General features: G+C 59.0%; 1 protein-coding gene and 1 long non-coding RNA gene across 5 annotated transcripts; one reads left to right on the forward strand and one right to left on the reverse strand.

Moving 5' to 3' along the window:
• Positions 1 to 1259: 1259 nt before the first annotated feature.
• Positions 1260 to 8113, reverse strand: LOC129394794 (uncharacterized). 3 transcript variants are annotated; one of them, XR_008622163.2, is made up of 5 exons: positions 7703 to 8113; positions 7451 to 7625; positions 7194 to 7350; positions 4890 to 5122; positions 1260 to 1483 (listed from the first exon to the last, which is right to left on the reverse strand). It is a non-coding gene; the product is annotated as an uncharacterized LOC129394794 (long non-coding RNA). The 3 variants fall into 3 exon arrangements; XR_008622164.2 differs by lacking the exon at positions 7451 to 7625 and having other exon boundaries at positions 7849 to 8113; XR_008622165.2 differs by lacking the exon at positions 7451 to 7625.
• A 56-nt stretch (positions 8114 to 8169) lies between these two features.
• BSG (basigin (Ok blood group)) lies at positions 8170 to 18985 on the forward strand. Of its 2 annotated transcripts, none has more exons than XM_055104185.2 (8): positions 8170 to 8445; positions 15238 to 15394; positions 16120 to 16202; positions 16387 to 16523; positions 16857 to 17133; positions 17866 to 17890; positions 18074 to 18142; positions 18243 to 18985. In XM_055104185.2, the coding sequence occupies exons 1-7, from the start codon at positions 8379 to 8381 to the stop codon at positions 18135 to 18137; spliced, it is 810 nt and encodes a 269-aa protein (XP_054960160.2). In that variant the 5' UTR covers positions 8170 to 8378; the 3' UTR covers positions 18138 to 18142; positions 18243 to 18985. The 2 variants fall into 2 exon arrangements, with proteins under 2 accessions (XP_054960160.2, XP_054960161.2); XM_055104186.2 differs by having other exon boundaries at positions 8257 to 8445; positions 18074 to 18138.
• The last annotated feature ends 205 nt before the right edge of the window (positions 18986 to 19190 follow it).

Below are 19190 nucleotides of genomic sequence, written 5' to 3' on the forward strand. Positions count from 1 at the left end.
TGTTGTTCTTGATCGTCTAGGAACAAGAGCTTATCTGAATACGGAGCAGGAGAGGTAGGGGAGGTTTTTGTGAGAGCTGCTTCTGAGTCTTTGGGTTAACCCGCGAATACAAAGGTATGACACAGCAGCCCACAGGATGAGTCCTCCTGTAGCAATTGCGAGGGAGGTAAAGATTGAGGTCAGCCCCGGGCGCGGTGGCTCACGCCTGTCATCCCAGCACTTCGGGAGGCCAAGGCGGGTGGATCACAAGGTCAGGAGTTTGAGACCAGCCTGGCCAACATGGTGAAACCCCGCCTACTAAAGATACAAAAAAATTAGCCGGGCGTGGTGGCAGGTGCGTGTAGTCCCAGCTACTTGGGAGGCCAAGGCGGGAGAATCGCTTGAACCTGGGAGGCGGAGGTTGCAGTGAGCCAAGATCACGCCATTGCACTCCAGGCTGGGCAACAGAATGAGACTCTGTCTCAAAAAATAAAAATGAAAATGAAGAAAAGAACAAAAAAAAGATTGATGTTATGAGTCCCTTCCATTTTCCAAACCACCTTTCCATCAGTCCCATCAAGGGGCCATCTATTCCAGAGTTTATGGCTAATTCATTTGCTAGGTCGGTAAGGCCCTGTCAGACTTTCGAGATGGTCCCATCGGGGCCTGTATTATCTGGGATCGAAGTAACGATGCGCTTTATTTATTTATTTATTTATTTGAAACGGAGTTTCGCTCTTGTAGCCCAGGCTGGAGTGCAATGGCGTGATCTTGGCTCACTGCAACCTCCGCCTCCCAGGTTCAAGCAATTCTCCTGCCTCAGCCTCCCGAGTAGCTGAGATTACAGGCGCCCGCCACCACATCTGGCTAATTTTTTGTATTTTTAGTAGAGACAGGGTTTCACCGTGTTAGCCGGGATTGTCTCGATCTCCTGACCTCGTGATCCTCCTGCCTCGGCCTACCGAAGTGCTGGAATTACAGGCGTGAGCCACCGCGCCCGGCCGGTTTGTGACTTTTCTCTAACTTTCCCTAATGTTTCCCTTTAATATTTCTGCCACCATCCTGAGCGAATTTCAACAGGGAATGGCGACCCAGGGTACCGGCTACTACAAGGGCTGGGTCAAGGATTTTCTTCGGAAGAGGCTGTCTTTGGCTGTGGGTATCTTCACGGGGTATATGAACCAGACAGGCATCAAACGAAACTAGCTGGGGAAACGGTGATCACCTTATATTGATAATAAGACGTCCTTGGGCGGCTACAGGGAGAAGGAAGAGACAGATTAAACCTTTTTGAATGTTAATTTGGAAGGCGTTGATCCTGGAGTGAAGGTCCAAGATCCCTCCAGGGATGGGGCCCTTTCCGACTGTCATCTCGGTGGTCAGGAGCACCCGATAAAGTCCTTCCCAGGTTGGCTGAGTTTTTCCTCTTTCCAACTTCTGACAAGGAGGTGATCCCCAGGCTGGTGTCGGTGAACTGGGAATTCGAGGGGTGGAGGCCTTGGGTCTGGAGGGAGGAAAGGGTGGAAGACAGACCACACATATAGTTTTTGAGAAACTGATCTTTTGTTTCAAATGTAGGAAGGTCAGTAGTGGAAGTCAGATAAGGTAGCCCATAGAGCATCTCATAAGGGGATGGGTCAAGATCTCCGAGGGGCAGTTGGCATTCTTTTTTTTTTTTTGAAACAGAGTCTTGCTCTGTCGCCCAGGCTGGAGTGCGGTGGGCGTGATCTTGGCTCACTGCAACCTCCACCTCCCAGGTTCAAGCAATTCTCCTGCCTCAGCCTCCCAAGTAGCCGGGATTACAAGCGGGCGCCATGACGCCCGGCTAATTTTTTTGTATTTTTAGTAGAGACAGGGTTTCACCATGCTGCCCAGGCTGGTCTCGAACTCCTGAGCTCAGGTAGTCCACCCGCCTCAGCCTCCTAAAGTGCTGGGATTACAGGCGTGAACCACCACGCCTGGCCTGTTCAGATTCTTAGTAAGGCAAAGGGAAGGCATTCTGTGCGTGGTAACCAGGTTTCCAAGATTAATTCGGTTAGGTGGTTTTTTTAGAGTTTGATTCTTTCTACCCTCCCTGATGAGGGTGGATGCCAGGGAAATATTCCCATTTCATTCCTAGTGCTGGGGTTAGCCCCGTAATGATGTGTGCAGTGAAGGGGGTCCCCTTGTCCGAATTCACGTTCTCTATTAGTGCAAACCTGGGTGTGACGTGTTCCCACAGGCCTCTGACTACATTGCTGGCTGTTGCGCTCGGGAAGGGGGTGGCCTCTACCCAGTGGGTGAGATGGTTGACTGTTCCCAGTAAATGTTTGAGGTGGGCTATTGGGGGCATTTCAGTGTAGTCAACCCAAACACTTTGGAACGGCCTCAACCCTGGGTTTTTTCCCTGGGAGGTTGCCTCTTTTTTTTGAGATGGAGTCTTGTTCTGTCACCCAGGCTGGAGTGCAGTGGGACCATCTCGGCTCACTGCAAGCTCTGCCTCCTGGGTTGATGCCATTCTCCTACCTCAGCCGCCCGAGTAGCTGGGACTACAGGTGCCCACCACACCTGGCTAATTTTTTTTGTATTTTTAGTAGAGATGGGGTTTCACCGTGTTAGCCAGGAGGGTCTCGATCTCCTGACCTCGTGATCCGCCCGCCTCGGCCTCCCAAAGTGCTGGGATTACAGGCGTGAGCCACCGCGCCCAGCCTGGAATGGCCTCAACCCTGGGTTTCTTCCCCGGGAGGTTGCCTCTTTAGGGTTTGCTTATTAGCTTTTCTGCACACGATGCAACCATCCACACTTGCCTAGCGAGGGTCTCTATCCCACACACCCACAGACTCCGAGGGTCTCTATCCCCACACACCCACAGACTCCGAGGGTCTCTATCCCCACACACCCACAGACTCCGAGGGTCTCTATCCCACACACCCACAGACTCCGAGGGTCTCTATCCCCACACACCCACAGACTCCGAGGGTCTCTATCCCACACACCCACAGACTCCGAGGGTCTCTATCCCACACACTCACAGACTCCGAGGCTGCATTGCACGTAGCTTGGGGACCCGAGTGAGCTCCTTGATGAAGCTCTGACAGTATTTCCCTCATGAGGGGTTTAGAGAGCATTTCCCTTCAATCCTACTTGAAGGGAAATCCCTACAGAGGGAAAGTGGTACCTACTTTCCCTCTGGGCTCTCCTGAGCTCCTATATCCCTCCCACCCTCCCTTCCTTCCTGATGGAGTCTTGCTCTGTCACCCAGGCTGGAGTTCAGTGGCGCGATCAAGGCTCACTGCATGCTCCGCCTCCCGGGTTCAAGCAACTCTCCTGCCTCAGCCTCCCGAGTAGCTGGGACTACAGGCGCCCGCCACCACGCCCAGCTGATTTTTGTACTTTTAGTAGAGATGGGGTTTCACCAGTGTTGGCCAGGATGGTCTCAATCTCCTGACCTCGTGGTCACTCACCTCGGCCTCCCTAAGTGCTAGGATTACAGGCGTGAACCACCACGCCCGGCAACAGGAGGATTTTATTAAGGTGGCCACCGGCTCACTGGATTCGCATCCAAAGACTGAGCGTGGGGCCGGGCGCGGTGGCTCACACCTGTAATCCCAGCACTTTGGGAGGCCGAGGTGGGCAGATCACGAGGTCAGGAGATCGAGACCATCCTGGCTAACACGGTGAAACCCCGTCTCTACTAAAAATACAAAAAATTAGCCGGTGTCGTGGCGGGCACCTGTAGTCCCAGCTACTCAGAGAGGCTGAGGCAGGAGAATGGCATGAACCCGGGAGGCGGAGCTTGCAGTGAGCCGAGATCGCGCCACTGCACTCCAGCCTGGGCGACAGAGCGAGACTCCGTCCCAAAAAAAAAAAAAAAAAGACTGAGCGTGGAACAAAGACAGGGCTTGACTTTGAAGCGTGCAGCGGCGTGAAACTTGCAGTGCGGGAAAGTGAGTTTACAGACGCAGGACAGAGGCAGTTAATCGTACAGTGACAGGTTTCGTAACCTCAGCCGAGCTTGTGAGCTTGCGGCCGCATTGAGAAAGAACAGGAGCTTACAAAACTGGCAGAGTATTTTACGGGGAGCAGGAAACGGAAGGAGGAGTCTGGTTCTTATCTTTGCACGGGGGGAGTGCAGTGCTGGGAGGCGTCTGGGCGGCATTCCTTGGGGTTCTGGCTTTTTAAATGGTGTTTTCAAGGCCTTGCCTGCGGGCTTTGCCTGTTGCTGGCTTTGCCTGTTGCTGGCTTTGCCTGTTGCTGGCTTTGGGGCGAGTCAGCTTTATACGAAAAAGGTATTTTCCGTTTCTTCAATTTCCGCTTTATTCCCCCCTTGATGCTTTTTATAAATAAGGTTTAATAGAAAGCATCACTATTTTTTATTTAGTTCTACAGGGGGAAGTAGCTCTTTTCCTGGCAGGGGTGGACACGTAGTTATGGGATGAGCTGGGTGGTACTCGGCCTGTCCACACGAGCGTCTCTGGCTTTGTCGATATTCTTGACAAGGAGGGGAAGAGACAAGAGTATGAGGCGGACTCCCAGTAGGGCCAGAACTACTCCTAGTAAGGTTTTAAATCCCCCGAGGGACGAAAACCAACGGGGGGGGTGGCGGGGGGAACCTGGAGACCATTCCGGTTTCCAGGTTTGTGTTGGAACCTGAGCTAAGTCTCGTATTCTCGCAATTAATTCATGACGTCCTCCTCATTGTCATCGATTTTTAGGCAACAATTAGTTAAATTAAACTCTCCGCATATCCCTCCTTCTGACATGGATCTAGCGAGAGCAGCAAGAACAAAGGGAAGAGTAGCATGTTTGTACCTAGGATGGACAAGAGATGTTTGCCCAGAGCAGGGGGTTGAGCAAAGCGACAGGTTAATAGTAAAACAATTAAGATGACAAGGAAAATTACTGGGCTTAAGATTTCTAACTACATTTACTTCCTTGATGAAGCTTCGGCCGTGTGTAGACTGGTCAGCTCCCGGGGTGACGAGAGCAGGGCTGGCGTCTCCTCAAGCTTCGGCCGTGCGTAGACTGGTCAGCTCCCGAGGTGACTAGAGCAGGGCTGTGGTCACTTTCACTGGCATCTGGGTCCTGTCGTAGGATCAGCCGGTTTGGATGGTCTGGGTCTTGCTGGCTGGTCCACTTGTCCTGGGCTGCTGGTTTCAGCCGACTGTGGAGATCGAAGGCACAGTTCCTGAAACATTAACAGCAGTGGGAGTGGACAGGATTGCAGTCTAGGCCCATCCCATCTGGGTCCCAAAGTGGTTGGATTCCATTTCTTTTCCTTTTTTTTTTTTTTTTAGACGAAGTATCACTCTTGTCCCCCAGGCTGGAGTGCAGTGGCGCGATCTCCGGTCACTGCAACGTCCGCCTCCCGAGTTCAAGCGATTCTCCTGCCTCAGCCTCCTGAATAGCTGGGATGACAGGGGCACACCACCACACCCCGCTTATTTTGTATTTTTAGTAGAGACGGGGTTTCTTCATGTTGGTCAGGCTGCTCAAACTCCCAACCTCAGGTCATCCGCCTGCCTCGGCCTCCCAAAGTGCTGGGATTACAGGCGTGAGCCACTGCGCCCGGCCGATCTTCTTTCAATATACTTTCCAGTTTCTTGGGAAAACTAAGCTCTTTTGTTTGGAGAATAACGTGGGACCTCTGAGAGGGGAGGCTCCGGTGGGAGAGGCACAGCCAGAGCTTCCTCTTTAGAATGTGGTGTCCTTATTACTGCCCGTTTTGCCTCCTAGTCTGACTTTCTGTTTCCTTTGGCCTCTAGTATTCCTGCCTTTTGTGCGCCCTGCAACGCAGAACAGCTACGTCTTTGGGGCCCACACTGCATCCTGGAGCTGTAAAATTTCTTTCTTTTTTTTTTTTTTTTTTTTGATATGGAGTTTCTCTCTTGTTGCCCAGGCTGGAGCGCAATGGCACGATCTCGGCTCACCGCAACCTCCGCCTCCCAGGTTCAAGCGATTCTCCTGCCTCAGCCTCCCTAGTAGCTGGGATTATAGGCACCTGCCACCACGCCCGGCTAATTCTGTATTTTTAGTAGAGATGGGGTTTCTCCATGTTGGTCAGGCTGGTCTCCAACTCCTGACCTCAGGTGATCCGCCTGCCTCAGCCTCCCAAAGTGCTGGGATTACAGGCCTGAGCCACCACGCCCGGCCTAGGAGCTGTAAAATCTCTTCTTTGTATTTTATTTCTTTGCCCCCAGCAGTTAAAAGTTCTCTTTCTTGGCTGGGCGTGGTGGCTCACGCCTGTAATCCCAGCACTTTGGGAGGCTGAGGTGGGCGGATCACCTGAGGTCAAGACATCAAGACCAGCCTGGCCAACATGGTGAAACCCCGTCTCTACTAAAAATACAAAAATTAGCTGGGCGTGGTGGCGCGTGCCTGTAGTCCCAGCTACTCAGGAGGCTGAGGCAGGACAATCGCTTGAACCTGGCAGGTGGAGGTTGCAGTGAGCCAAGATCACACCACTGCACTCCAGCCTGGCGACAGAGTGACACTCTGTCTCAAAAAAAAAAAAAAAAGAAAAAGAAAAAAAGAGTTCTCTTCTTGCTGGCTTGATGGCTCACGTCTGTAATCCCATCACTTTGGGAGGTGGAGGCAGGCGGATCACTTGAGGTCAGGAGTTCAAGACCAGCCTGGCCAACATGGTGAAACCCCGTCTCTACTAAAAGTACAAAAATTAGCCGGGCGTGGTGGTGCATACCTGTAGTCCCAGCTACTCAGGAGGCTGAGGCAGGGCAATCGCTTGAACCTGGCAGGCGGAGGTTGCAGAGAGTCGAGATCGCGCCACTGCACTCCAGCCTGGGTGACACAGCGAGACTCCAACACACACCCAAAAAAAAGATATGGCGCGTCTCATTCATTCACAGTCAGATACAAAAACAAGTTCCTCTTCAAACGTTTGGCTTGTTCAGCGCCCTCGTTCTTCGTTTCCTCCTTCCAAGGCCAACCTGACTTCCTCACCCTCTGGGCCTCCCCGTCTGAGCCTCAGTAAACAAGTTTCCCGCTGGTCCTGATCTGCAGAGATGGCACCTGCCACCCACTCTGCACATCCCCCTCCCGTCGCCACGGGCTCTTCCCGCCAGTGTGGCCACATTCCTGCCCCTTTCTAGTTAGCCCTTCGCGTTCGGCTTAGTCTGCGGTCCTCTTGCATTGCGACTCCGAGTTTAACTTCCAACACACATTCAACCTCCAAGAGACGCCCCCACCTGTGTCGCCCCAATAGCGACTTTTCTCACCGTGGTCGCCGCGGAACTTCAAGGGTCCTTCCTACCCGCGTTGCTGAGAGTCCGGGTTTACGCGTCACCTCGGGCGGGACCCGATCCTCCGCTCCTGAGGCCCCCACAATGAAGCAGTCGGACGCGTCTCCCCAAGAAAGGTAACCGCCAGCCTCTCCTGAAACAGAATGGGATCCAAATGGGATATTTGGGGGCGGCGAACCGGTCCCGCAAAGAGAAACCAGCACTTAGAAAATTTCTCAGCGAGACCACTTTACTTGTACAGAAGGGGGCTGCCTGCGTGGGATGCAGTCTCCAGAGCACACGGGACAAAGGAGGGGAGCTTCTGTTCCTCTGTCCCTCCCCTGTTGGCTGGGGTTGGACGCCCACAATCTGAGCTGATCCCGGTTGGCTAAAACTTAAAACTTTTTAAAAATAGGGTAAACGCGCCACCTGCGAGGAAAGAAGAAGGGGGTAAGGTTGATTGACAACTTTAGACCTGGAAGTTGAGTTTCTGAAGAGGAACTTACTTGTCCCAACCAAATGGTGCACAGGACGTTTATACTAAGAAATTATTCATTTTCTGAGATCCAGATTCAAGTGCCCTTTAAGTATTTTTATTTGGGAGGAGGAGGTCACTTCCTCCCACCTAATTTATTAATATGTTCATATGTACATTTTTAAAGGCAGAAATGTGGGTCTCGCCATGTTGCGGCGTCTGGTCTCGAGCTCCCGGGCTCAAGCGATCTTCCCGCCTCGACCTCCCAAGGCTCTGGGATTACAGACGTGAGCCACAGCGGCCGGCCCATGTTTTAACTCAGATAAAATGTGGGTAACACACTTTCAACGCTTCAACCCCCTCGGGCGCACCGCTCTGCGCTCATTCCAACTTTGCAAGCAGGAAGGAAGAAATGCGCAGGCTCCAGCCGCGTCCCCGCTGGCCCCACTCCCGTTTCCTAGCAACGCCGGGTCACGTGCGCCGCCGCCCGGCTTCCGTAGCGTGAGCCTGCCGGAGCCGGCGCGTACATGCGTGCGTGTGCGCGCGTGCGCGGGCGGGGCGACCGGCGTCCCCGGCGCTCGCCCCGCCCCCGAGATGACGCCGTGCGTGCGCGCGCCCGGTCCGCGCCTCCGCCGCTTTTTATAGCGGCCGCGGGCGGCGGCGGCGGCGGCGGTTGGAGGTTGTAGGACCGGCGAGGAGTAGGAATCATGGCGGCTGCGGTGTTCGTGCTGCTGGGATTCGCGCTGCTGGGCACCCACGGAGCCTCCGGGGCTGGTGAGGAGCGGGTAGGGGGCGGGGGTGCGGTCCTGCAGGGGCCGGGAATGGAGGCCGCGGTGCCGACCCGAAGCCGACGGGAGCCTGGGGCCTCGGCGCGGGGCGGCCTGGGGTGCGAAAGGCCGGCCCCGGGGGCTTCCCGCGCCAGCATGGAGCTTGGGGGTGAAGTCCCAGGGTTTGAGGGGGGACTGGGGGTCCCTCCCGGCGCGGCCTGCCGGGCTCCCCCGGGCGCTCCGGCCTCTGTGTGTGGGCGTGAAGCTCCCTGCTTGGAGGCGGGAGCCACGGGGTCCTGGCCAGGCCGGTCTTAGTCAGGGGAGGTGGGCGTCTTGCTTTTCGGTCACCTGGGGTTGGGGGTTTCCCGGCGGAGGTTGAGGATCTCGCCTGCTTCCTGGGTGAGGGCGTCTGCGAAGGCGGTTGGAGGTGGCCCGCCCGCCGGTCCCATCGGCCAGGAGAAGGGAGACCCAAAGCCTGGGTGAGCGTCCCCTTTGGCCTGGAGCCAGGGGTCAGGGGCTGGCTGGTGCCTGCCCAACCCGTCCTGCTGGGGCTGGACTCCGCAGGACCTGGGCGTGGAATCTGGAGACGGGTCCACCCTGCCTGCGAGTGTTAGGGTCAGAGACCCTCCCCTGAGACTCTCTGGGGCCCCCGCAAGGGCCCGTGCCGCCTGGAGCGATCATCTTGGCGCTCTCTTCTGGAAAAGGGGCTTTTGTCCTCCAAGAGCACATGGAGGCTCTGAGTGGGTCAGCCCTCCGGATCGGGAAGGGATTACCGTTCTTCACGGGATTTAGCCCTGGCGTCTTGCCTAGGGCGTGCACCTGCCCCCGGGTGTTCTCCCAGACTCTTAAGACCTCGCAGGCTCCCTCGAGGGGCCCTGCGTGGAAGGGAAGGCGGAATCTCCCTCTGATTCTGCCTGGTTTCAGGACCCAGAATGAGGTGGTCTCTGAACGCCCCTCCTCCTTTACAGGCGAGGAAACAGCCCTGTGGGAAGTCGAGGTTCCAAGGTCATAGTGAGGGGCCCTGGCCACCCGATTCAGCGCAGGAAATAGTGAGAAAGTCGTTTTTAGCCGACTCTGACCCGCATTCGGTTTCCAGTGCTGTCTTACGAGGGCCGTGTGTTGAGGGTGGGCAAACGTGGTTTGGAGAGCGCATTTGGGAAATGGATTGAGGTGTGTTTTTCCGGGAGAAAAGCATGACATCCTTTCTTGCTTCATAGAAAATTTCTTCCTTTGTTGAGACCCCCATTTGGTTCTGGGTTAAAGATTTATAGTGAGGCCGGGCGTGGTGGCTCACACCTGTAATCCCAGCACTTTGGGAGGCTGAGGGGGGTGGATCACCTGAGGTCAGGAGTTCAAGACCAGCCTGGCCAACATGGTTAAACCCCATCTCTACTAAAAATACAAAAATTAGCGGGGCGTGTTGGCGCACGCCTGTAATCCCAGCCACTCAGGAAGCTGAGGCAAGAGAATCGCTTGAACCCGGGAGGTGAAGGTTGCAGTGAGCTGATATCGTGCCACTGCACTCCAGCCTGGGTAACAGGGAGACTCTGTCTTTAAAAAAAAAAAAAAAAAGAGGTCGGGCATGGTGGCTCACACCTGTAATCCCAGCACTTTGGGAGGCCGAGGCGGGCGGATCACGAGGTCAAGAGATCAAGACCATCCTGGCTAACACGGTGAAACCCCGTCTCTACTAAAAATACAAAAAATTAGCCGGGCGTGGTGGCGGGCGCCTGTAGTCCCAGCTACTCGGGAGGCTGAGGCAGGAGAATGGCGTGAAGCAGGGAGGCGGAGCTTGCAGTGAGCCGAGATCGCGCCGTTGCACTCCAGCCTGGGCGACAGAGCGAGACTCCGTCTCAAAAAAAAACAAAAATTTATCGTGACCGACGTGTTGGGAACAAGGTGCAGAGCTGGAGGGTCTGGGCTCCTGAAGGGTCAAGAGCAAGGGCTTCGAGCCTCTGTCCTGGGCATTGAGCCGTAGGGGGCCTTGGGCAGAGGCTGGGGAGGGGGCTCCTTCTTCCAGAGGCTTTGCCAGCTAACTCCTGACCTACGTCTGAGATTTCGTCTTCCTGGTAACCAAAGTGGCCCTTTATCGAATGTCTCCTGGGCAAGGGCCTGGCCCCAGCACTGCGGCCAGCTCTCTGGGGAGACACAGATAGGAGCCCATGGGTGAGGTGAGCGCGGAAGATAAGCCGCCCCCCCAGCCCTGTGGAAACAGCCTCTGTTTCCACAGGAAACCCTGTGGAAACCCAGCCAGGCTTGACTGGGTTTCAAGCACAGCACGAGGTTCCCACATTGAGCTAATTTGGACAGCCAAGTGGGTGAAAGACCTTTGGTCTCTCCCTGCTGGGTAGGGTGGTTCACAGTTTTGTTCCTTTTGTGCAGGAGACTGAAAAGGGTTTCTTCTCAGCAGAAAGCTTAGCCTGGGGCTTACTGGCCAGAGCTGCCTGCAGCCTGGGAAGCAGGTGGAGTCTGCAGTGCTGGCAGCGCTGCCGTGCAGCCGTGTAGCCGTGTGTGTGCGTGTGGTGAGAAGTGGGTCTGTGTGCTTGTGTGTGTGGTGAGAAGTGGGTCCACGTCCGTGGAGCGTGTCTGTGCTTTTAACAAACCCCACTTTTGCTGGGGACTGACTCGTGAAGACCACAAGGTCTGGGCAACACAGCCTTGTCCCGTGTGGGGTGGACACTGCTGTTTGCTCTGTGAATTCGTGACTGTGTTTGCCTCTCCTGAAACTTGCTTCAGGGGCGTCTGCGGGTTGGTGGGGCATGGCCGGGTGGGGTGAGTGCCCAAGGTTGGCCGTCCACGTCTCCTGTGGGCTTGTCAGGGACCGGAGGGCCGGGGAGTGCTAGCTGGGTCCCGAGGGTGGAGGGCTTCACCCCGAGCCTCGGATGAGTGGAGTGGGAGTGCCTGGCTGCGGCTGGTGGGCGTGGGTGGGGGAGGTGCCCGAGGCCGCTTCCCAGAGCTGTTCTCGCTGGCTGCTGTCTGAGCACTGGGGTGGGTGGGGAGGAGGGCAGGTGGGGGCGGGCAGCCTTATTCTGCGGGGCTGCTTGTGTACAAGTACCACGCGGCCTGCCTGGCCCTGAGCCCTGGGCAAGGAGGCGGAGGCTGTTTTTAGATGAAGGTGACTTTACTTGAGAACATGGGTTACGGCTCACGTGGCCAGAATCGAATTCTAACCTTTCTGGGGCTGTGGCCGAGGGTCAGGCGCCGTCCCTCCTCCTGGTGCTCCTGGGTGGAGGCTCCTGGTGCGGCGGGCGAGATGGGGTGTCCGTGGGGTGGGGGGGCTCTGCATTGTCCCCGAGGAGCCTCTGTGGAGGCTTTCTCTTCCGGACGCCCCCCCCCCAGTGACATGTCAATACACAGACACCAGCATCATCAGCATCCAGAGGGACACAGGGTTGTTCCATCCAAAGCCTTTTGGTCCCTTTGGGAGCGATGCTGCCCGCTGAGAAGCTGGCGGACCCAGCGGGAGCACCGGGACCGGTGCAGATGGCGCCTGGGAGCCCGGGACTCCTGGAAAGGTGGGTGGAGGCAGCTTGGCTGCCGGCCCCACCTGGTCCTCCTCTCTTTCCTGTGTGCCCTGCCCTGCCTGGAGGGGGGTGTGGTGAGTCAGGGGCCAGCCCTCTCCTAGCACCCCTGGGTGAGGAGGATGTGGAGCACAGCCCTGCGGGGCTGGAGGATGAGGAGAGGGGCTGCTGCGGGGCAGGAAGGAGCTTGCCAGCTGGGCAGCCTCTGGCTGTGCTTCCTGCCCTGACTCACCTCGCCCAGCTCTGCACATAGCTGCCAGTGTTGCAGTCTGGGAAATCTTAACTCCCAAGAAATGGAGGTTACCAGGAGGAGATCCCTTTGTGAAAATGGCACTGCCAGCCAGGCGCGGTGGCTCACGCCTGTAATCCCAGCACTTTGGGAGGCCCAAGAGGGTGGATCACGAGGTCAGGGGTTCAAAGAGAAAGAAAATGGCGCTGCCAAAACTTGCTGCCAAAACTTGTCAACCGCGCCTGCCCAGAGCTCACCTGAGGTGCTCAGACGTGAACATTCCTGTCCCCGTGGCCTTGGGGGCCATGACCTGTGCACTGCCACGCAGCCTCGGAGCCGTGCGCACGCATGTGCACGTGTGTACGTGTTGTGTGTGTTTGCAGACGTGTGTCCTTGTGTGTGTGTGTGTTGTAGCGGTGCCTGGGGAGTCTGACCTCAGAAGGTGCTGTGGGGAGGGCTGCAAGGTCCTGGCCGGAGGAGGCACTCCCCATGCTTCCCCTTGGGCTGGGCTGTTCCTGGCAGGCGAGTGCTAGGCACAGTGTGAGGTTCTGTGTGGATTCTGCTGTGCTCCTTGGCAGCTCTGGGGGCCTTCCCTTGCATTTCCAAGGAAGGGGAGGCGTGTGGCTGGAGGTGAGAGGCCCTGAGGCCCTGCCTGGCTCCCAGCTTCCCAAATCCGCCTCTCTCTGGGTCGCCGCCCTCAGAGATTGCTGAGGACACGAGCTTTCCACCCATGGGCTGTCCTAACGGAGCCGGGCTAGGGGCTTCTGGACAGAGGCCGCCTGCCCCTTTGGGCTTTGGGGTTTGTTTTTCTCAGCAGCTCACCCGGGTCCCTGGGGTCAGGGTATCGGGCAGAAGGCAGAGGACGCTGCGCTTGGGACCTGAGCTCTGGGCAGCCCTCGGGGCTCAGGACTCCTGGCTCTTCTGCCCAGTTTCATGTGTTTTGTGTTTTGAAATCACGTGTGGTCCCACAGTTGTGCCCTCAGAAGCCGCCGTGGCTGCCGTGAGGTAGCAGTGGACGGGACGCCCACGGTCTTTCCCATGCCATGCTCTTTCCAGCCGGGCCCCATCACTCTCCCACAAGCTGAAAGGAAGTGGCTTCTCCACCAGCCCTGGCTGGGAGTCCTGTGGGCGAGGCCTCCCCCAGGAGCTGCCCTTCCAAGTCCCCCAGGCACTAACAAGACCCCACGCGCGCTCTCCCCACAGCCGGCTTCGTCCAGGCGCCGCTGTCCCAGCAGAGGTGGGTGGGGGGCAGTGTGGAGCTGCACTGCGAGGCCGTGGGCAGCCCGGTGCCCGAGATCCAGTGGTGGTTTGAAGGGCAGGGTCCCAACGACACCTGCTCCCAGCTCTGGGACGGCGCCCGGCTGGACCGCGTCCATATCCACGCCACCTACCACCAGCACGCGGCCAGCACCATCTCCATCGACACGCTCGCGGAGGAGGACACGGGCACTTACGAGTGCCGGGCCAGCAATGACCCGGATCGCAACCACCTGACCCGGGCGCCCAGGGTCAAGTGGGTCCGCGCCCAGGCAGTCGTGCTAGTCCTGGAACGTGAGTGGCAGGCACCTCCCTCCCCGCCTCCCTCAGTTTCCCTCCTGTGCCGCTCGCCTCCCGGCTCCTGCTCAGTAGAACCCAGACGCCTCCTCCCCTCTCCGTCCCGCTGTGCCCCGTTGGGCCCACCGCCTGGACGGAGGGGCCCGGACCTGAAGGGGGTGGGCTCGCCGCCTGACCACCGGCGCTGGGCGGCCTGGCTCGGGGCGGGCAGGGCTCTGTCCTCCAGCAGGTGGGTCCTCGTCCTCCCCTCGACCCTCGTGCCGTCCGTTCCGTCGTTCCTGCTTCCCTGGGCGCCTGCCCGGCTCCCTCCCTGAGCGTCCATACTGCAAGCCTGAGGGGCCCTCCAAGCTCAGCCCAGGCTTGCAGGTCTCAGAACCTTCTGTGTCCTTCGCAGCGTCTCGTTCTAAGGGATTTTCAAATTTCAGTTCCTAGCGGGAATGTTGTAAACTAACCAAGAACCAAGAGATTTGCTTGGTTGGGGATTGGCAGAAGAACCGGGGTGCTCCCAGCACTGCTGGAGTGCCGTCAGCCTGGGGCTGGGGGGATGTGGGGCCACGTGAGTGCCTCCTAGAGAAGGGCACGGGAGCCTTGGCCAGGGGGTGCTGTGGCTATTTTTTTTTTTTTCTGGAGATGGAGTCTTGCTGTTCCCAGGTGGAGTGCGGTGGCACGATCTCGGCTCACTGCAACTTCCGCCTCCCGGGTTCAAGCGATTCTCCTGCCTCAGCCTCCTGAGTAGCTGGGATTTACAGGCATGAGCCAACATGCCCAGCTAATTTTTTGTATTTTTAGAAGAGACGGGGTTTCACCGTGTTAGCCAGGATGGTCTCGATCTCCCGACCTCGAGATCCACCCTCCTTGGCCTCCCAAAGTGCTGGGATTACAGGCCTGAGCCTCCGCGCCCGGCCACCAGGCTGGTCTTAAACTCTTGACCTTGTGATCTGCCCACCTTGGCCTCCCAAAGTGCTGGGCTGGGATTACAGGCGTGAGCCACCGCGCCCAGCTGGCTACGTTTTTAGAAAAGAATTTCCAGTTTGTGCTGGGGCTGCTACAAGAGCTTGATGCCCTGGTCCCTGCTCAGGGACGTGGGTGGGTGCCTTGTCTGTCCCCACACCCCGGTCCCAGCCTCGTGTGTCTCTGGGCAGGAACATCGCCAGGCGGGGCCTCTGGGTTCAACAGCGCCTTAGCCCAGGGCCCGCCAGCTGCCAGCGAAGGGTGCCTTCCCGAAGGGTGCCTTCCCGAAGGGGCCTCCTCAGCAGGCGCTGGGCGCTTCCCTTTCCGAAGGGGCCTCCTCAGCAGGCGCTGGGCTCTTCCCTTCCCGGAGGCGTGGCCAGAAGTTCCCCTTGGGCCTCCGGTCCTCGGGGTGTAATGGCCATGGTGTATTTTTGGGATGAAGACCAGTCCTTCCCGGGGAGGAGCTGCAGGTTCCTGGGGGTCAGGCAGGCAGCGCGGGCCGTGCTCCTCCACTCTGCTGACCGCGTCTCGCCGGGCCTTGCAGCCGGCACAGTCTTCACTACCGTAGAAGACCTTGGCTCCAAGATACTCCTCACCTGCTACATGAATGACAGCGCCACAGAGGTCACCGGGCACCGCTGGCTGAAGGGGGGCGTGGTGCTGGAGGAGGACGCGCTGCCCGGCCAGAAAACGGAGTTCAAGTGAGTGCCTGACCACGCGGTGCCGCCACCTGCCCCTTCTCACGGCCCTCTTGCCGCCAACGGCCTGTGGTCCATGAGAACAAAAGACCAGTCGGCAGGCTCGATCCAGGCGGAAGTTAGGGACCAGCTCAGTGCAGACCCCTAGAGGGAAACCCCAGGGAGGGGTCTGAGGGGCGTCCTTGTGAGGCAGGGGGCTCCAGCAGCCCTGACAGGAGTCCCCATTGCTTGCTCCTCACTAGGTCCCGGGCACGAAAGGGCGCCACACTGCCGGGTCCCGGGCACGTGTGCCGGCCTCCCAGGCTCTGTGCTCCTGGCACAACAGGGCACCACACTGAGGCATGCCCTGCTCGGACCCCAGACCCTGTCATGGCCGGAGCTTTGTCATAACTGGGGCTGGGACGGCCCTGGGAGCACAGAGCCTTTTGTTTTCAGGCTGACTGGGAAGACGGTCACAGGGTGTGGGGTGCAGAGCAGGGACCAGAGGTGTGGGGTTCATCGGTCGGGGAGAGGGGGTCTGTTGGTTGGTTCTCTCACCCGTGGGGTCTTGCCAGCCTGGCTCTGTCCTTGGGGCCGCACGGGGACCCCAGGAGTTCTTTTGAGGTTCAGACTTGACTGGGACAGTTTTGCTTTTTCACTGTGCCGTGGTTGGGCCCCTGGAGAACCCTGGGTCCTTGGAGGCGTCCTGCAGAGCCGGTACGCGGCTCACCCGCCTGCTGTGGTTGCAGGGTGGACTCGGACGACCAGTGGGGAGAGTACTCCTGCGTCTTCCTCCCGGAGCCCATGGGCACGGCCAACATCCAGCTCCACGGTGAGTCCTGCAGCCAGGGGTACCAGGCACCACCGACTGTCGGGAGAAGTTGTTGGCCTGAGGTACCCGGCACATCCCAGAGCCCTGGCCCCCTGCTCCCTGGAGGGGAACAGCCCTCCTGCGGGAGGCTGGGGAGGGGGGCGGGCCTGCGGTTCCAGGCTCCTCTCTCTCACCCTCCTGTCAGGGCCTCCCAGAGTGAAGGCTGTGAAGTCGTCAGAACACATCAACGAGGGGGAGACGGCCGTGCTGGTCTGCAAGTCAGAGTCCGTGCCACCCGTCACCGACTGGGCCTGGTACAAGATCACTGACTCTGGGGACAAGGTGAGAAGCCAAGGAGGCTGGGGGTCCCGGACCCAGCCCTCAGGACTGGATGAGGGGCCTAGACTGGGGGTCCCAGACTCAGCCCTCCGGACTGGATGAGGGGCCTAGACTGGGGGTCCCGGACTCAGCCCTCCGGACTGGGTGAGGGGCCTAGACTGGGGGTCCCGGACTCAGCCCTCCGGACTGGGTGAGGGGCCTAGACTGGGGGTCCCGGACTCAGCCCTCAGGACTGGGTGAGGGGCCTAGACTGGGGGTCCCGGACTCAGCCCTCAGGACTGGGTGAGGGGCCTAGACTGGGGGTCCTGGACTCAGCCCCTGTCTTTGGTCCCCTAGGCCCTCATGAACGGCTCCGAGAGCAGGTTCTTCGTGAGTTCCTTGCAGGGCCGGTCAGAGCTACACATTGAGAACCTGAACATGGAGGCCGACCCCGGCCAGTACCGGTGCAACGGCAACAGCTCCGAGGGCTCTGACCAGGCCGTCATCACGCTCCGCGTGCGCAGCCACCTGGCCGCCCTCTGGCCCTTCCTGGGCATCGTGGCTGAGGTGCTGGTGCTGGTCACCATCATCTTCATCTACGAGAAGCGCCGGAAGCCCGAGGACGTCCTGGATGGTGAGCCGTCTGCCCTCCTGCCCACACGCCCTGCTCTCGGGGTGGCCCAGGGCCACTCCTGGTCCGTCCCCGCCAGCCCCACCGCTGACCCAGAGCTTGGAACTGAGGAGCCCCAGGCAGGGAGTTGATGGGACCCCGAAAGAAAGTGTGGGATGGAGGGTCCAGCCCCGGGCAGCTGCGGCTCAGTGGGCAGCGGCGGCTCAGTGGGCAGCGGGACCCCGGGAGGAGGAGGCGGCACCTCCACCCCACAGCCTCACCCGGCCCTTCCCTCCCCCTCACTTGGCTGCAAGCCGGTGTCCTCCGTGGTCAGCCGGCCCTTGCTGCTCTGCATGATCGGGCTCGGGAACCTGAGGTCAGCCATGCTGTGCTCCGGCAGCCCTTGCCTGCCTCCTCGCGGGGCTCTTCTGCCCCATGGGCTGCGTGTGCCGGGGCGAGGCCTGTGTGGGGCCTGTGATGGTAGCTCCTGGAAAACGCTGTGGGGCAGGGGTGAGGCCCACGAGGCCGTGGGGACAGCTCACCATGGGGAGCACACCCGCAGGTGGGGAGGGCTGCCTTTCCCCACAGCACTCAGAAGATGCACGTGGCTGGGGCTGATGAGCTGCCCCTAGCCACCCCTGGGGGTCACTGAGGGCAGAGCTAGCAGCACAGATGCCCCTGCTCGGGGCCTGAGTGGGGCCAGCGCTGACAGGCTGTCCTCTCGTCCTCTTTTTCATGGCGGCGGTCCTTCTTCAGATGACGACGCCGGCTCTGCACCCCTGTAAGTTCCAGCTGCGGGGGTCGGGGGTCCCAAGGAGCGGCCTGCTGCCCCAGGCCTTTAAAACACAAAGGCAGAGCCCCTGGGCTTCAGTATTTGGGGGTCCTGGGGGCCGGGGTGGGCAGGGGTGACTTGGAGAGGGTGATTTGTGGGGGACACCCTCTCACCCGGCCCCTCGTGCCCCAGGAAGAGCAGCGGGCAGCACCAGAACGACAAAGGCAAGAACGTCCGCCAGAGGAACTCCTCCTGAGGCAGGTGCGGTGGGCGGGTTCTCCTAGCCAGGTGTGGGCTCCTGGGTCCCGTCTGTGGGTTGCTGGGAGGTGGGTCCAGTCTGAGCGCCCCTCCCTGTCCACAGGTGGCCCAAGGACGCTCCCTGCTCCGCGTCTGCGCCGCCGCCGGAGTCCACTCCCAGTGCTTGCAAGATTCCAAGTTCTCACCTCTTAAAGAAAACCCACCCCGTAGATTCCCATCATACACTTTCTTCTTTTTTAAAAAAGTTGGGTTTTCTCCATTCAGGATTCTGTTCCTTAGGTTTTTTCCTTCTGAAGTGTTTCACGAGAGCCCGGGAGCTGCTGCACTGCGGCCCCGTCTGTGGCTTTCAGCCTCTGGGTCTGAGTCATGGCCGGGTGGGCGGCGCAGCCTTCTCCACTGGCCGGAGTCAGTGCCAGGTCCCTGCCCTTTGTGGAAGGTCACAGGTCACACGAGGGGCCCCATGTCCCGCCTGTCTGAAGCCAACGCTGTCTGGTTGCACCATTTTTGCGCTTTTATGTTTAATTTTATGAAGGCCACGGGTCTGTGTTTGACTCAGCCTCAGGGACGACTCTGACCTCTTGGCCACAGAGGACTCACCTGCCCACACCGAGGGCGACCCCGTCACAGCCTCAAGTAACTCCCAAGCCCCCTCCTTGTCTGTGCATCCGGGGGCAGCTCTGGAGGGGGTTTGCTGGGGAACTGGCACCATCGCCGGGACTCCAGAACCGCAGAAGCCTCCCCAGCTCACCCCTGGAGGACGGCCGGCTCTCCATAGCACCAGGGCTCGCGTGGGAACCCCCCTCCCACCCACCGCCACAATAAAGATCGCCCCCACCTCCACCCTCACCCTCTCCTGGCTCCTGTCTGTGCCTGACGGGGTTGGGTCTTCCGAGAGCAGGTGCACCCTGGGCTCTGGTGGCCGCAGCAGGGGTGCGTCCAGTACTGGGATTTCACATGCGAGGACAGGTCTGCTGAGACCGCAGTGGGTGTTGGGTGGCTCAGGGCATGGGCTGGACAGGGCCTGAGGCTGTCAGCCGGACTGGGAACTTGG

Source organism: Pan paniscus, chromosome 20 (genome assembly GCF_029289425.2).
Source record: "Pan paniscus chromosome 20, NHGRI_mPanPan1-v2.0_pri, whole genome shotgun sequence".
Lineage (NCBI taxonomy): Eukaryota > Metazoa > Chordata > Mammalia > Primates > Hominidae > Pan > Pan paniscus.

Bases quoted from the DNA above. Each gene is read 5' to 3' on its own strand.
- BSG (XM_055104185.2), top strand. From the start codon at position 8,379: ATGGCGGCTGCGGTGTTCGTGCTGCTGGGATTCGCGCTGCTGGGCACC. The intron at 15,395-16,119 runs GTGAGTGCCTGA...CTGTGGTTGCAG, and splicing joins GGCCAGAAAACGGAGTTCAA to GGTGGACTCGGACGACCAGT. The intron at 16,524-16,856 runs GTGAGAAGCCAA...TTGGTCCCCTAG, and splicing joins TCACTGACTCTGGGGACAAG to GCCCTCATGAACGGCTCCGA.